The sequence below is a fragment of the Phragmites australis genome, chromosome 2 (genome assembly GCF_958298935.1).
Source record: "Phragmites australis chromosome 2, lpPhrAust1.1, whole genome shotgun sequence".
Classification (NCBI taxonomy): Eukaryota; Viridiplantae; Streptophyta; class Magnoliopsida; order Poales; family Poaceae; genus Phragmites; species Phragmites australis.
Genome location: NC_084922.1, coordinates 9066638 through 9084288, shown reverse-complemented (window position 1 = coordinate 9084288; position 17651 = coordinate 9066638). Strand labels below are relative to the sequence as shown.

General features: G+C 41.8%; 1 protein-coding gene across 1 annotated transcript; it reads right to left on the bottom strand.

Annotated features, from left to right (window-relative positions):
- Positions 1 to 859: 859 nt before the first annotated feature.
- On the bottom strand, positions 860 to 6986 carry LOC133898423 (mitochondrial-processing peptidase subunit alpha-like). The gene is made up of 13 exons (XM_062339116.1): positions 6821 to 6986; positions 5499 to 5744; positions 5114 to 5410; positions 4865 to 5032; positions 4605 to 4772; positions 4412 to 4492; positions 4233 to 4299; positions 3596 to 3690; positions 2507 to 2579; positions 2363 to 2433; positions 2246 to 2295; positions 1369 to 1481; positions 860 to 1280 (listed from the first exon to the last, which is right to left on the bottom strand). Exons 1-13 carry the CDS (start codon positions 6854 to 6856, stop codon positions 1228 to 1230), a joined length of 1518 nt encoding a protein of 505 aa, XP_062195100.1. The 5' UTR covers positions 6857 to 6986; the 3' UTR covers positions 860 to 1227.
- Between the last annotated feature and the right edge of the window lie 10665 nt (positions 6987 to 17651).

Genomic DNA, 17651 nt, shown 5'->3' with positions numbered 1-17651 from the left:
TTGAGCAGTTACAATTTCACGAAAAATATCTAAATCCACTAAAATAAGAATTTGAGAAGGGGCCCCGCCCCTGCTTACGCTGCTGTGAGATTCACGTCCATAAGCATCGAACTCCGTGCCCAGATCTTCCTTCAGAATCGGATGCTTGGCTCTTGGCGTGCAAAAAGAGTGAGAGAGAGAGACCTGGGCTGAAACCGTGGGCATCTTGGCGCCGCGGAAAAATGCCGGCGCCTCCCGTTCTCGGGCAGGCAGTTTGAGTCGCCGACCGCGCGTGAACCACTCCAATTCTTGACCAGCGCATCCACCGCCTAGTTTCCTTCTTCCGAAGCTGCTTCCCAGCGTCCGCCCGCCCCTTCCAGCCGTCTCGAGCTTGGAGTCAAAAGCGGCGACTCGGGGAAACAAGAGGCACGCCAATGGTGTCGCCATCTGGAGCCTGGAGGCTCCAATTCCACGGGCCACCCGGTCATGTTCAGCCGGTCAAGCTCATGCACGGCCGCGGCTCCCACAAGTCAAGGAAGGGCAGCGTCTACTGAAAACTTTCCAGTAGCGCAAGATTATAAGTGAAAGTAAACCACTGTGGATGCATCATGTATATATATCAGAAACCAGATCCTTGAAATTCTTATGCTGCTGCATGAATACCAGCTTCTCCTAAACAAGTTACACTACTGTAGATGATCATTGACAACAAGGACTCTCTTCTTGTGTTTCTTTAGTGCGCTCGATGTCCATTACCTCAATCCAGACACAGAATATGTGAAAATAAACTGCCTCAACACTATAGTACTGGCAGGAAAAATGGAACAGAGAATGGATGACCATAGATGATAGCAATTTGTTTTGACCGCAAATCAAGTCATGCAAAATTTCACTGTCATGTAGAATCTTTATTACTGTGCTTTGACACTCTTGTCAAGGATTTCACGCAAGGACATTTTGTACACTCGTTGGGCCTTATCACCGAAAGAAGAACTCATCAGCCCAGATTTGACTAAATTTACAAACACATGACTGGTCCATCACCAGCATTAACCACTAACTCAAGTGGAAGAATGTTCCGCAAAAGAAAAAAGAAAACGTAATTCCAAAATGATCCCAGAGTTAATGATAAAATTTTTATGAAGTTCCTTGTTTTTTCCTGAAACTTTGACCATGAATGGCTTATGCGTAAAAGATATGAACTGTTAAACTTGTCCAGCAGACAGAAAATGAAGGCCTGTATCCTACTCATTTCGAGCGGAACTTGCCACTAACTGACTCATAAGTTGGCATATTCAGCACTGCACATTGCAAGCAACAGAATTAGATAAACTGCAGTTGGTATTGCACTATGTGCAGGTGACTAGTTGTATGGAAATACAAACTCACCGTTTCCATGAGATGCCATTGTTAATGGTGACAAAATAATCTTTTCAGCAAGTGCCGTTACATCTTTCAGAGTAACAGCATCAACAGCCTTGAGAAGGTGCTCGACAGGTTTCCTGCAAAGTTTTATAAGGCCAAGATTAGGTAGACCAGTGAAAGTATGACAGAGATAATAAAATAGAAAACCATCCACGTACGTAATTTTATTTTCAATTTTTCACTGACTGCTGGTACATATGAGCTTGCCTAAACTTAACTAATTTTGCATGTGGAGTTTATTATCTTCCAAAAATGCATTATGAGTTTATGGCTACACAAAAAATGCATTGTGCATTTCAGTTTAGAGGTCTTGCAAAAAAAAAAAAAAACACTTTCCCTATTCGTTACCGGTACTTCAGATAATTTCTGATAGTACTGCAGATTTGGCTATAAAAGGCTGACCATGTACAAAACACCTGCTTTTCTCTAGTGCTCTCTGTCTTTTCACACTGATAGAAACTAGGCCTAGAAACAATGTAGGCTTTAATGGTCAATGCTTCATTATCTTCCAGTTCCACATCTAATAAGGTTATAGACTTATAGTTTTGTGCTAGACTTAGTTACCACAGACCAACTAATCATACAAGCTGAGTTTCACAAAAAGAAAAAGAAAAAGGCACTAATCGTACAAGCAGGCCAGCTTCAAGATAAAATTGCACAGTACATCTAACCATCTCTGAACTTGATTTCTTCAATATCAGGAGCAAACCTTTGATTTATGCCCTTTCTCTGAAGCTATATCATTACAGTATTATGTTGTGACCTCAAAGGGAATAGAATCATAGGCAACAGGCAAAACTTTATGGTTTATCACAGCACTAAAACAATTAAAACACAGTACCTTTCACCAAATGCCAATACTTGGCGCCCCATGTCTTCAGTTATTGATGCCTGTCAGTTTCAATTATTAGAGTGAATCATCAGCACAGTTGCAGAAATATACAACGTTCATATATACCTTCGATTCCAGGTTCGTCAATATTGCTGATTTAGCTGAGGCTTTAGCACGATCCAGTTGGCTTTGGTCAACTGCAATTAAAAATGAAGTTTCAGGGAAGCAAGTAATCTACAATCATACGCCAAGATAGGAGAATTAGGATACCTTGTCCAGGAGTCGCAAGGGAAGTGAGCTCTCTGGCTGCCAGATCAATAGCTTTAGGAACAAATGATGCATCCTGATTATGACAAAATATTTTCATTATGGACTGTAACCAGTGTTGAAAAAATCGGCCGATCAGCCAATTAATCGGCCGAGTAACTTGTGCGGTGAGCTTCTGACTCGATTTCATGGTTATCGCGAGAAAATCGGGGTGGCCAGTTAATTGGAGTTAATCGGCCGATTACCTGTAAAACCGCCGTTAATCGGTTTGTCGGGGGATTCGCGCCACCACCACCCCCCTCCCATACCTCTGCGTCGCTACGCTACCCCCCCCCCCCCAATCAGCTCTTATGCCGGTGCCACTTTGACCCCCCCCCCAGCTCCTGCACCATCGCCTCCCTCTCCCTGTTGACGTTGCCACCACGACTCCACCACCTCGACGCCAACGAGGTAGGCCACCGCCACCCTACCCTTTTTCCTCCCTTGTCGGAGCTGCCGTCAACCCTATCCGTTGTCGCCGCCAAACCCTATCTGCTGCCGCCGTCGTCTTGTGTGCGTGTGAGTGAGAGAGATCGAGAAAGGGGCTGAGGGAGAGGCAGAGAGAGATAAGAGGGGGAGAGAGGTGGGCCACCGGCCCAAGAAGAGGCCCACCCAGAGAGAGAGAGAGAGATGTCTATTTTAGTATTTTTCCTTCTTATACATGTCTATTCTAGTATATTATATTGCTAGATTACATAAAAAATAAGGTATATTCCTTGCTGATCAACCGATTAATTCAATTAATCCCTGATTAACCGATTAATCCCTACTCTCCAGCCAGCCGAGCAACTACCGATCATCGATTTTTTGAACAATGACTGTAACTTAAAAATATGCTATGAAACACTATGCTTTTTTCTGTAACAAGTCTTAAACTCCTGAGAGCATGGTTTGAGCCCTCATACAGGAAAGGATAATATAGAAATATCAATGTAACCATTCCATGTGATTGTTCCCACTGAAGAGGCATGTTATAGTTAAGACTACATTTCTCACATAAAAAGGGATGCATAATGCTGATTGACTGGCTTGTGGAAGTGACAAAATACTTACAGTATATGTATGAATTCCAAAGATACCAGTATTACTGTGAACATCCTTGAAAGCAGAGATTGACTTGATTTGGTCAAATTCATTTACGAGATTATCTGCACAAGCCACAAAGCATACCTCAAATTCACGCATTAATATGATCCCATAAATTATATAAAAGGCGAGTCAAATAGATATATCCTGACTGCTTCCATTTGTGAAATTATATTATAATGCTTCACATTATGGTAAATCTTCACTGAATGAAAATGAAGATAAAAAGCAGAAGTAGTGCACTCAGAATTAGAACAGTCACAACTTCAATGCCTTTTTGGACAATACTAGACGATTGAATAGTCATAATGTCTCCAACAATGTGCAAGTCAAACTACATATTTTTTACAATTTGTGTTGCATTGCCCTATCAGATGTTGATAGAGAATAACCAACCCAGGGTGTGTGCTACCAAATCGATCTAGTACAAACTGGAAGCAAATCCCACTTGAACTATCAGCCCGACAAATAATTGAATAAGTTCAGTTTCGTAACATTGTTTTTATCACCTATCAACATCTACACATGCACCCACAGTTTCTCAAACTATAGTGCGGTATCTGGCACGCTAACTGATCGAAATATAAACAAATGTTCTACTTACATAGCCGTGAATGCAATCCCTTTCCCTGCCTCCCCCAAGAAAACGTGCCACCTCCACCCAGAAGAGTCTGTCAAAGTTTGTAGAGCTCTTGGTGAATTAAACCAGAATGCTACAGAAAATTCAACTGAAGTGTCTTGTTTAATGAAATTGCGAATGTCTCAATGAATTGTCTACTGAACCTGAAGAACTGATACAGTGACGAAATCTTTTTCTTTGAGCCAACCACCAGGGACCTCAAATGCCAACGCAACATCTGTGTTCTACGATGCAAGAAAAAACGAAAACAAAGTAAGAATAAAGAGTCTAGAAGATGAATGAGGTTACATAAATGACTTGAATCACTTGATAAGTGGACTAAATCATGATGCCTACCAATGAATCTGCAGATCGTCTATATTCTCCACCAACATAGGTAGATTTTGGCCTTGTTGATCCAGCTACATTGGGTATGTCGGACAGAAGTGGTTCAGCAATAGATACCAGTTCATCATGATCAACACCTGATGCAGCTAGAACAATTCGAGAAGCAGTGTAGTTCTCCTGATACCCATGCAATGAAAAGTACAGATAGCACGTCAACAAGGATACCTGCACAGAAAGATTACTAAATAGAATTTGGAGATGAATCTTACAGCTGCAAAATATTCCAGGACATCTGTATTCAATCTGCTAAGTGAAGATTCTGACACAATCAGAGGGTTTGCCAAAGCACCAGAATATCCAGTAGAATGAAGAGCCTCCAAAAGAAAAGTTTCAGGGTTTCTTGATGCTTTCGCAAGCTCTGCTTTTAGCTTCAAAATCTACAGAGGAAACAAGTCAGCAAGGAACATAATCCATTTATCTAGATGACAGATGTGGAAAGGCCTATTAAGATGAAATACCTCTTCCTTGACCTCCCAATCAAGAAAAGCAGGGTTGCGCACACAATCAATAAGCACCTCAACCATTTCAGGCATGTAAGTCTTCAGGGTTCCGTAAGTGTAGCTCATCATCTCACGGCTGGCAGATGCTTTGGCATTGCCACCTACTGCCTCAATTTCACGCACAACACGCAATTGGCTCCTGTTGGTAGTGGTTGCAAAGGCCATTTTCCTCAACAGCTGACTGGCACCTGTTGTTTCGGGTGCTTCATATACAGAACCACAATCAACATAAACTCCAACAGAACAAGATGGTCCCTGGATAGGAAATACAAAGCAAACTAGTATCACCAGCTGGCCACAAGGACATGGATGAAATAACTATACAAAAATAAAGAGCACATACTGCAGATGTCTCGGAGGCTATTTTGACACCATTTGGAAGTGTTGTGATTCGTGTCTTGCCAGGCTCCACATAATCAGGTAGCGGAGGAGGAATAGTGACTCCTGGAAGTGTAAAATCTGGAGGAGGTAATGCATTTGAGCGTGCACCTGTCAACCAGGTCCAGAAGCCACCTGATGACCTCTGTGCAACACTTGTGCTTGCAGACCTAATTGCAATACTCATCGTTTGAACATCTGCCCTATGCCTCTGAAATCAAGAGGAAACAATCATTATTGCAGGACAATGGCTAAAAGCCTAAAGCTGATCTGGTCACTTTAATTTCAAAAGAAAACCCCATGAAAAATCAAGCAATCCCTTTGTTTTGCCAATTATTATAGTAAAAGTCTGTGCTGCTGAGCAATATTACCATGTTGGGAATCTTAATGATAAGTTTATACATCCTAGTAGCATAAAAAGGATATCTACAGTAAAGGCTGTGGCTCTATCTATGTTGAAACATTCATCGACATGACGCTGCCTGTTAACTGACATAAAGCATCAAAATGGTTTTAAGCACATGTTCTGAACAAATATAGCATGAGCATGCGGGCATGCCAAGTAAAGACTGATAGGGAGATGGTTTCAGACGACTAACTCCATTTGTCTGTCAACACTCAAGAATATAATATAAAGATGAAATAGGCAATGGATCACAAGAGACATAACCAGGGTCTTCTAAATCATATATTTTACATTAAGCATCCTAAACACATAAGAAAGGGCCAGTGTAAAACAGAAACAATGCATTACAATCAAACAACTAATGTAGCCTCATGGTTTAAAAAAATATTAAACAAAAATTGTAGCCACTTAGCTCATAATTTTACAACAATAAGGGCACAATCAGCGCAGCCCTATCTGAACTCATCTATACAAGTTTTCATGTCTTCGCAAACGGCCACAGACAGAGGCACATATCCCCCTTACGCCCCCCACCCCCCAACAAACACACACACATTCACGTAACAATTCTACAGAACAAACTACCGCTACCACTCATCATCGCATCTCAAACGAACGTGCTTCCAATTCAACAGGACAGGGCAACCATTCAAGCAACGATCGTCACTTGCAACGCCAGAAATGCCTCTCATCTCCCACGCTCACGCAACAAATCGGCACGTGTTCGCACGACTGAACCACCACCGCAGGTCCACACATAAGGATCCAGAGCCTCGTGTCGGCGAACGTAAGCGAAGCCGGTTCGGATCGCGCTCAGATCTAGCGGAAATGAGAGGAGGTAACGTAATATAAGGTTAGGGTTCCAAGCGGGGGCGGCTCACCTTGAGGGCACCGAGGTTGGAGGCGGCGCGGTACATGGTGGACGGTGCGGGCTTGACGGAGTGGTCGCCGGCGGCTCGGAGGTGGGGGGGGGGGGGGGAGGGTTGGTGGCGGAGATGAGGGAGGGAGGCGATGGCGACAGGCCGTGAGACAAGTGGAAGGCGACGAACAGAGGCTCGAGTTCGAGAGGTGTCCATATCGAGGCAGCGGCTTTGTTTGGGCCGAGCTGAGTTTGTTTGGGCCTGAAAACCCGAACATTCTGGACCCGTTGGGCCAATCTGGCCCACGTCTGTTAGTCATAATCGGGCCGACCTGCTCTCCTGACCTGGCCACACGTGACAAGAAACCGCCGCTTCGTTTAAATTCATAGTCTCTCTCGAGAGTTCGTTCCCAGCAACAGTAGACAGGCGATCCGAAAGCAATCTTCAAAGCCGGCGTCCATCTTGCCGGATCTCCTCCTTCGGTGGCCTATTTGGCACCAGGGACGCCCGATGAAGTATGTATAATAGATAGTAGTTGTTAGAAGTTTTTAGGTTTAGTAGGGTATTTTAGTGAAGCCATCGATTGGTAATTGTTAGAAGCTTTTAGGGTTGGTAAGTTTTTTCGATGAAGCCATCGATTGGCACCATGTGGAGGTGCGATGAGTTTGGGTGAAATCAGACGAAGCAGGAGGTGACGGATCGTGCTATGATTCTGGCTCTTGAGGCCTAGCCCTTCGCTTCCCCAACGGCGTTGTGGGATGGTTGCGGGAGGTGTTTCTTTCGGTCAGTGTTGTTCTTGGTTGTGACGGGGGCGGTGGTGGCGATGAAGATGGCTAAGGGGAAGCTGCCGGTGAGCGCTGTGGTCGTTAGGGACGGGATTTGCATCACCTGTCGCTTGGTCGCCTGCCCGTGTGCATCGTTCTTGCTCGGGCATGATTTTGTGGTTTTTGTGTGTGTGATAGAGGTTGTTTTGGTCGGTTTTATCGGAGCTCCAGTGCTGTAGCTGGTGTGTTTGGTTTTCGGGTCGTCGGTGTGGGTGTCAGCGATCGTGGGTGTTGGTGTTGTAGGCTTGTTGGTGGTAGAGTTCGCACTAAAGGTTAAGCTAGTAGCATCGGTTCTCTCTTTATCTAACGAGATAATGATCGATAGCTGTTGTGCGAAATATATGCGTTCGGTGTTCGTAAGACCTATTTCGAACGGGCTATCTCCTCTAGTAAAAAAAAATTACGCTTCCTTATCGGTTGAGAAAACAGCTCCCGATATCATCTTTTGATGAGATGTTGTAATATTCAGATGTTCCAACAGAAAACTAGTATCTTTAACCGGTAATCTGTATGTTCATATTATATCAATGAAAGTCATTCTGATTCTCTCTCTCAAAAAAAAAAAAAAGAAGAAACCGCCGCTTCGTGCACGCCGAGGTGGGGCGATGCGGTCACCGGCACCGCGTGCTGACTCCTACGTCTCCGGGAGGCCGGTTCACTGCGTGCGGCGGCGGTGGACGTGGTACACGAAGCGAGGCGATCGGTAGCGATAGCTTGAGCTGCCCAACGGTATCGCAGCCCCGGGCATGGCGCCGAGCAGGTGAATTGTTTGATCAATTTCCGATTAGGGACCCTTTTTTTTTTGTGCTTCCTATCTCAGTCTCTCTAGTACTTGTTGGAACTTGTTGTCTTGTTGGTTTTGTTGCATTTGGCGTTGTGTTCGTCGAGATTGCTCCGTCATAAGAGTAGATAGTTTTCGATTCCGTTGCAGTCAGAGATGGTGCCTGTGCGTTTTTCAGAGATTACGAGAGATGGTCCCACGGTGAGACCACCGCGTCGGGCACTGCCTACAGCGTCGACCACCTGCTCGGTGAAATGCCGGTCTCAGTTCATAAATAGTAGTCGCAGCATTGCAGGTAGCTTGCATTTTTTTTCTTTTCTGAAGATGTGCCTCGCACAAGGTTGTCAGATGGTCCATGCTGCTTGTTGGGCTGTGTCTGTATGTGTTGGACATCGATATATGATGCTATGGGCCCAAGTTGCCATGGACAAATCCAGATTTGAACACGAGTTTGGTGCATGAATAGGGTTGCTATATTCAGGTGATTGGTCATTGTGAGCGTAGGTACTGGGTCATCGGTTATGTGAATCGTACATTCATGAGTAGTTAGTTAGTACTTTGATTATTAGATCACAATATTGTATCTGGTGGAAGCAACATACTAGTGATGCAAATATTGAGGATCTAATGCATGGTAGTCCTCTCTAGATAAACATGCTATGGTTTTACTGAACTTGCAATTCATTGCTAGTTAGCCACTGCAAACAATAGCAACAATTTGTATGTTACATCCTTGGCAAGTCTATTAATGTTAATTTCGCAGTGTCAATATAAATCTCCTTTGTCAATGGTCATGTCAAACCACATCTCTGTTACTTACATACTAAGTCTGAAACAATGGCACCACATTGTGCCACTTGCTGGTAAGCATATGGAGCAAAACAAATAGCATGTCATTTTGTGTTTCCAGAAGTTGTATACTGATTCCATTGTTGTTTGATCATTGTTCACCTAAATTTGTGTCATTTTTGGAATCCAAGTTTCAGTGATCTTCATTTAGTTCCTTGAATTTCCTATCCTCTTATTTGCCTGAAATTTAAAATAGCTTCAAGAAACACAACATTCTCTTTCTTCTTGCACGACAACACACCCAGTTAACTGCTTTACTGTGTGGATTTTCGTTTTTACTCTAATCATTTCAGAAAGACAAAAATGGATGGCATTGGAAAATTATCTCTGTTTTTCAATTGCTTATACCTCTTGCATCTCCTCGTGTAATGTTGCTTCTTTCAGTAAAGTACTAGCTGTTGCAGTGTGATCAGCTAATGATTGTTGATTTGTTACTCCCCCCTTTGTCCAATTGGTATATACTTAAATAACCATCAAGCGAAGCATGTGCTTGATGATGTTTAAAAGTCCTCATGGCGCATGGGAGGGGACCTGTACTACCTGTGTCATGAGCTGATGAGCATGACCACAACAAGTCCAAACAGTATGCATGGTTTTATATATGGCCTTCGCAGTCTGCCCGTTTTCGCTGTCGTTTTCGCTTGGCATACAAGTAAGCCACTTGGTCAACTGTAAAAACTGTGACAGGCTAACATTTTATTTCTGTAGCTGATGTCTGTCTTCATTCTCCTTTCACCCCTTTAGGTGGCTATCTGTTTTCAAGGAATGCGATGAGATTGATAATATGACCTGACTTTTATTGTAGGTGTGATTGGTTGCTCGTATGGACTATAAATACGGGCTAAATGAAAGCAGGATGAGCGGTGTCATATTTGTAGAAAAGAAAAGTATTTGAGTTTTGCTATAAATGTGATTGGTTGCCTGTATGGATCGTAAATTCAGGCTGAGCGGAGTCATGTTTGTAGAAAAGAAAAGTATTTTGTTGGTTATATCTATCTGGACAGGTTGAGCCGAGTTTCTTTTTGATTAACTGAATATGAGGTCGTATTAGTTGATGCAAGAATTAAGACTATGATTAGTTGCTCGTATGGAAATAATTTCGTGATACTAATAAGTTAGCTCATCTGCATCCGTCGAGCTAGACTGGAACAGTATATACGAACAATTGAACATATATCTTCCTGATATTATACGCATCCGCTGAGCCAGCATTCATTCGTGCGGACAGCTAATCACACCCTATATGTGCACAGATGGCATTGCGCAAAGTAGCTATGATGAATCGTCGAATAGCGCTGCTATAGGTAAACTGGCAGTTTTCATAAAGATGTTAGTGCAAATCTTACATGAGGGAGTGACAACTGCATCCATCGATCCATGGAACTTCCTAGGAGACGAATCCAGCATCCCGATGCTTATCTAGGTCTAAGGATCGGTGACATTCTAAGAAGGGGGTGAATTAGGACGTTTAAAACTATTTGGTTTAAAAAAAATTATAAGATAAATATATATCATTTTTTATCTAAATGTGCTCTATATTTATCTAGTGTGTCTACTCTATCGTTAAAAAGGTTTGCAACCTACTCTAAAAAGGTAAATTATTAGTATGTAAATGTAGAAACGTAAATAAGGAAGAGAGAGCAAATTCGGCATAAGAGATTTTATCCCGTAGTATCGATGGCATAAATGTCACCCCTAGCCCACGATAGAGCTTCACCAAGGATATGCTCCTGGTCGTCAAGACTCTTCCGGTCACAATTCTTAATCCACTAAGCCACCAAGGCGAGGTCTCACTACTAGCCTCTCTTTCGGTTACTTGTTGTCGTCTTCACTTCGGAGTTTAAGCCACTAAGGAAAGAGTCTCCGCGTCCCCGTACAAACTTATTGTCATCGCTCCACACCAAGTCGAAGGGTCAATAAGCTTGAGCATCCAAGGTTCAAGGTGACAACGGGTCACCAAGACTCCAAGGTGTCGGTGTACCTCTAGGTACACGGTAGGATCACTTCTTGATCCACTCTCTAGGCATCAATCACCTAGTAACACTTCTCTCCAAGACTAATAACGCTAATCACTCCCTAATCTATGTGTTAATTGCTTTAGATGATCACTTTAAGCTCCTTGATGGCTTAGATGTCTTCTCAAGTGTCTATAAGTTTCTCAGGACTTCAGCTCACTGCCACACCTTTAAATGATTGAGTGAAAGGGTATTTATAGCATCAAACTCGTCAACTAGTCGTTGCTCCAACGACTTAATTTTTCTATATACACTGGATGATCTGGTGTAAAAGATTGTACTCACCGGATTATCCGACGTGTACACTATCCACAAACTAGTCGTTGAAACTCCACTCAATCTATTCTAAACACTGGATATTCTGGCGTTGTCTTCAAATCCATCGTCAGACCATCCAGTATGTACCCTTGAGCCAAACCACGCAACTTCTCTTTGTGCAAAATACTTCAGCGTAGCCAATCTTTATCGCCGGACCATCCGACATGTACAACCACGCTAAACTACCCGTTAAGACATTCTCTTGACAAAACACTCTGGTGTTAGCAACCTCTTCGTCGTCGGACCATCTAGCGTGCTGTGCATTTTCTCCTTTCACTAGGAATGCTCCAGCGTGCACCATCTTCAGAGCGCCAGACCATCCGACATGCATATCGTCTTCTGACAACTAAGCCATTTCTTCTCTACACAAAACACTCCAACATGTAGAACTTCATAGCACTGGACCATCTGACATGTAGCTTCTTCAACTCCTTCCTTCGGAATGCTCTGGCGTGTACAAACTCCTGAGTGCTGGACCATCTGGTATGTTCTTCAACTTTCCCCTTCTCTATCAGAAACACTCTAGCGTGTACACCTTGCTGATCATTGGATTATCCGGCGTGTACAACTTTTCTAAGATTTCTTCGGTTCAATCAATATTTGTCCTGACTTTGGTGGCTTCTTCATGTATTTCATCCATGAGACATACTTAAGCATATACTTGACAAACATATTAGTCTCATTAATTATATTGTCATTAATCAAAAAATCACATGCATACCTTAAGAGGACCATGTTCATTACAATCTCCATCTTTTGGTGATTGATGACAACACAACCAAATAAAGTGGCACATAAAAATACCAAATAAAAATGGTACAAATAATGAATAGAAATACTTGGGAGAGAGCTTCATAAATCACGATCCGATAACCAATGGTACCACTTATAGGAATGCAATTGAAAGGGTTATGTAGATACCAATTGAAGATAAAAAATAATAGATCACAATTCATGAAACTTATATAATATGATCTAAACTCTCCTATACGTGTCCATACTTTTGACCATAAGGAAATTGTGAGATGACTTGCATGACGACGATATTGAGGAAGAGTTTCTATTGGAGGAACGGATGAAGCTCTTATCACTTGAGCTTGAATTATCTTTACTCACCCATCTTCCTATGCTTACGAAAGCTTTGACTCTTCCCCTTTATGTCTCTTGTTCTTGGTATTCTTCTTCTTCTTGATATGATCAATTGTGTTGACTAAATCTTTCATGGAGATTCGATGATCAATTTTGGCATTAATCCTTTTGATATTCTTCTCCACTTATAAGATGAGTTTGATGACCTTAGGATCATTCTCTTCATCACTTAAGGTGCTTTGCTCATCTTCTTCATTGCTCTCTTCATCTTGATCACCATCATCTTCACTTAAGCTTGACTCTTGCTCTTGTCTCCCCATCTTTGCCTTCATATGTGGGCATGTAGCCTGTTTGCTTATGAGAGCAAAGTTCTTGGCTCTAGATGAGGAAGAAGTTTCAACTCTCATATTCATAGTTATCTCATAAGTGATGATCTTGATAAGCACTTGACTTAGAATCATCTTTTTAATGTCGTTGTTGTCGTAGATGATGGAGATTATCAACTTATACTTTGAAAGAAGAGCTTTAAGTATTTTCTCATCACTTGATTATCTTCAATAGTTATCTCATAGGTGATGATCTTGATAAGCACTTGACTTAGAGTCATCTTCTTAATGTCGTTGTTATCGTGGATGATGGAGACTATCAGCTTGTACTTTGAAAGAAGAGCTTTAAGTATTTTTCTCATCACTTGATCATCTTTAATTAGTGTTAAACCTAGTCCATTAATCTCATTGACAAGAGTATTCAAACGTGAATACATGTCATTAGCACTATCATGGAAAGTTGTTTGATACCATTGAGTTTAGTAACTAGTACATGATATTTTTCATTGCACACATCTTTTGTGCCTTTATATATTTTAATGAGACTAGTCTAAATATCATGTGCATCGATGAGAGAATGAACATGATTGCATACATCAACATTTAAAGATGATGAAATGGTACTCTTCGTCAATGAATTGAATTATGTCTCCTTGTTTGTGATGCGTTGTATCATCCCCTCATCGGTGACTTTCCAAACATCTAAACCTCGGTCTTGCAAATAATAAAACATTAGAATTTTCAACGAAAAAAGTAAGTGTCGTCAAAATGTGGAACACTATGGATATCTATCATAATCCCATACATCATAATTCTAGACAGTTAAACCTATCAAGAGCACGAGACTTCGATACCACTTATAAGGATTGGTGATGTTCTAAGAGAGGGTGAATTATGATGTTTAAAACTATTCAACTATAAAAACTTCACAAGATAAAAATATATCAATTTCTATTTAAATGTGTCATAAGTTTATCTAGTGTGTCTATTCTACTGTTCAAAAGGTTTACAAACTACTCTAAGAAAGTAAATTGTAAGTATGTAAATGTGAACACACGAATAAGGTAGGGAAAGAAAACTCGGCACAAGAGATTTTTATCATATGGTATTAATGACATGAATTCACCCCTAGTCCATGTTAGAGCTCCGTCAAGAATATGCTCCCAGTCGTCAAGACTCCTTCTGTCATGGCTCTTGAGCCACTAAGCCACCAAGACGAGATCTCACCACTAGCATCTATTCTGATCATTTGTTGTCGTCTTCACTTCGGAGCTTAAGCCATCAAGGCAACTGTCTCCGCGTCCTCGTACAAGCTTCTTGTCGTTGCTTTACACCAAGTCGGATAGTCAACAAGCTTGAGCCACCAAAGCCCAATATGTCAACGAGTCACCAAGACTTCAAGGTATCAGCGTACCTCTAGATACACGGTAGGATCACTCCTTAATCCACTCTCTAGGCAGCAATCACCTAGTAACACTTCTCTCTAGGTCTAATAGCACTAATCACTCCCTAATCTATATGCTAATTGTCTTAAACAATCATTTTAAGCATTTTGGTGGTTTGTATGTCTTCTCAAGTGTTATAAGTTTTTCTAAACTCCAGCTCACTGTCGCAACTTCAAATGACTGAGTGGAGGGGTGTTTATAGTTTCAAACCCACCAACTAGTTGTTGCTCCAATGAATCAATTTTTCTGTATATGCCGGATGATCTAGTGTAAATAGATTGTACTCACTAAATCATATGGCGTGTACACCATCCATAAACTAGTCGTTGAAACTTCACTCAAATCATTCAGAACATTGGATATTCCAGCATTGTCTTCGACTTCATCATTGGACCATCTGACATGTACCCTTGAGCCAAACCACACCACTTCTCTCTGTACAAAATACTCCAGCATAGCCAATCTTTATCGCCAGACCATATGGCATGTACAACCATGCCAAACTACCCATTGAGACATTCTTTGGACAAAACATTCCGGCTTTAGCAACCTCTTCGTCGTCGGAGCATCCGATGTGTTGTGCATTATTTTCTTTCACTAGGAATGCTCCGGTGTGTACCATCTTCAGAGTGTCAGACCATCTTGCATGTATATCTTCTTCTGCTAACTAAGTCATTTCTTCTCTGCACAAAACACTTCAGTGTGTAGAACTTCAGAGCGTCGACCATCCGGCATGTAGCTTCTTCAACTCCTTTCTCAGGAATGCTCCAGCGTGTACAAACTTCTGAGCGTTGGACCATACGACGTGTTCTTTAACTTTCCCCTTCTCTATCAAAAGCACTCCGATGTGTACAACTTGTTGATCGCTGGATCATCCGACGTGTACAACTTTTCAGGGACTTCTTCAATTCAATCAATCTTTGTCCCGGTTTTGGTGCTTTTTCATATACTTCATCAATGAGACATACTTAAGCATATACTTGACAAACATGTTAGTATCATTGACTATGTTGTTATTAATTACTAAAATTATATACATATCTTAAGAGGATCATGTTCGCTACACCAGGTACTCTACTTCGCTCCTTCCTCCTAATGCATTATTGATTGGTTAATTACATTTCCTAACTGATATTGTACAGTTAATGTTGGCTGTTGCTTTCGATAAAGCAGGGTATATCCAACTATAATCTAAATGTAGGAGCGAGATTGGCGACTAGAAGGGGTGAATATGCGCCTCAACAAATTTTTTGTGAAATCAATGGCATTCTCCTATTTGGATCACCCAACGCACCTCAAAACTCAAGTGGAAGCGAAAATCGAGAAAAGTTTTAACAAGAGAAAATCGAGGCAACACGACACCATGGATGGTATATAAACCATAGGTTCAATTTAAGATCAATCAATGTATCTTAGCACTCAAAAGATCAGAACTAGCAAAGAAAGAAGAAAAGAAGAACACCGAGCAATGAAACTCTCTAAGATAATTATGTAGAGGCAAGGGAATTTAAGATCCCGTCATATAAGCGTGTGTATGTGAATTTTATGTCTCTAGTAACAAGAAGAATGACCTCATAAGATGTTGAAATTCCAGTGCAAAAACAAAAACGAAAATCAAAATAGGAAGGGAAAAACTTGCACATAAGGCAAGGGAACCAAGAGAGGGAAACTAGAAGGAGGGAAATTCAAGCATATGAAATAAAATAAACTTCATTACTCAAAGAGCCCAGTCCTATTTTAGATAGATTAAAAAAATTCCTCTCAAAACTCTCACATGTTACATAGGCTAAGCACTCATCCCCCCTCTCCACTAAAACCCTAACACAATGCTTTCATATGGGTGGCACCAGGGGCTCAAATGGCTTGTTCATCCTCTCCTATAGCCCTACACCTCTATTTATAGGCTTAGAAAACTTGACCCTCAAATTTCCTAGCTTTTTTCCAAAATACTCATCTGTTGTAGTATACTTCTACATACCACCGAGGGCATTTTAGTCCATTTTCTTCCTCATTCATCGGATGACCGTGACACCTTTACGATTTAGTTTCATCTCGATGCAAGCTTCACGATGGTGCCACATACTCCTCCAGTCCTCCTACAGTTTTGAGGTCAAACCGCGAAACCCTAGCATGTTTCTCAAAGCGTGACTAGCCGCTACTTGGTTACACCTAAAGCAGCCGCTCCAATGATGATATGTGTCTTCTATCTTGTGATTTTGACCGCCTGCAAGTCTCTCCTGCTCTCGATCCCTCGGGCCGCCTTGTCACTTATACCAGCATCCCCTTCGCTTGACTTTGTCAATACGCTATCTTCATCCTCTGTTTCATGCTTTGTTTGACCTTCATTGTCACGTCCTAAATTCCATAATCGCATGATTAATCTTAATCATACATCATTAGCGTCATAATTAATTTTGAGGTAAATTATTTTGGCGCATTAGAGCACTTCATTTGAAATTAATTGGATGAGAGAGAAATTCGGGAGAGAAAAGAATTAAATTCGCAGTTAAACGGACCTCTTTCTCTCTAACATATGGGACCCACCCGGCCCCACACCTCCTCCACTCAAAAGGGGCAGCCCACCTGCCCTCTCTCTCTCCTCCTCACTCTCCCTCACGTCCCCACCCGAGCTCCCTCTCCCTCTCACTCCTCTCTCAAGCACTATCTTTTTTCCTCCAAAATCCGAGCTCAAGTGGAGGATTTAAGGTATGTATGTGGTACCATTGCATTCTCTAGCTCATAAGTTACTCATCTATCCAATCCATTTTCATTTTCGTGGAGGAATCGAGTAGTTCTTGAAGTTCCTGGCATTCTTGAGTTTTTTGGAGTAAAAATAGAGTTTTGGTTGAATCTCAGCTCTAGAGTCGTGTTGGTGGTTGATGAGCAAGTTCTAGTACCCTTAGACTATCCCTAATATGTTCCCTGTAGGCTTCAAAAAGATTGCAACTCGAATCAACCAAAAATCCACTCGAGAACAGTTTTTCTGGCTGACTCGGATACTCCGGACTCACCCGGATACTCCGGGCTCAGCAGAATTTGTCCGATGAATTGTGCTCAAAATTGGTTAGGGTTTAGGGTGCGAGTTTGGTTTAGGATCCCTTGGATAGCACAGATTTGTAAAATGAGTCAAAACACCCGAGTGGAAAAATCGTGAAGAAACCAAGTCTGTATCGCTCGGATTATCCGGACAAACCCGGAGACTCCG

Bases quoted from the DNA above. Each gene is read 5' to 3' on its own strand.
- LOC133898423 (XM_062339116.1), bottom strand. From the start codon at position 6,856: ATGTACCGCGCCGCCTCCAACCTCGGTGCCCTCAAG. The intron at 5,411-5,498 runs GTATGTGCTCTT...TTTCCTATCCAG, and splicing joins TAGCCTCCGAGACATCTGCA to GGACCATCTTGTTCTGTTGG. The intron at 5,033-5,113 runs GTATTTCATCTT...TTTCCTCTGTAG, and splicing joins ATTGGGAGGTCAAGGAAGAG to ATTTTGAAGCTAAAAGCAGA.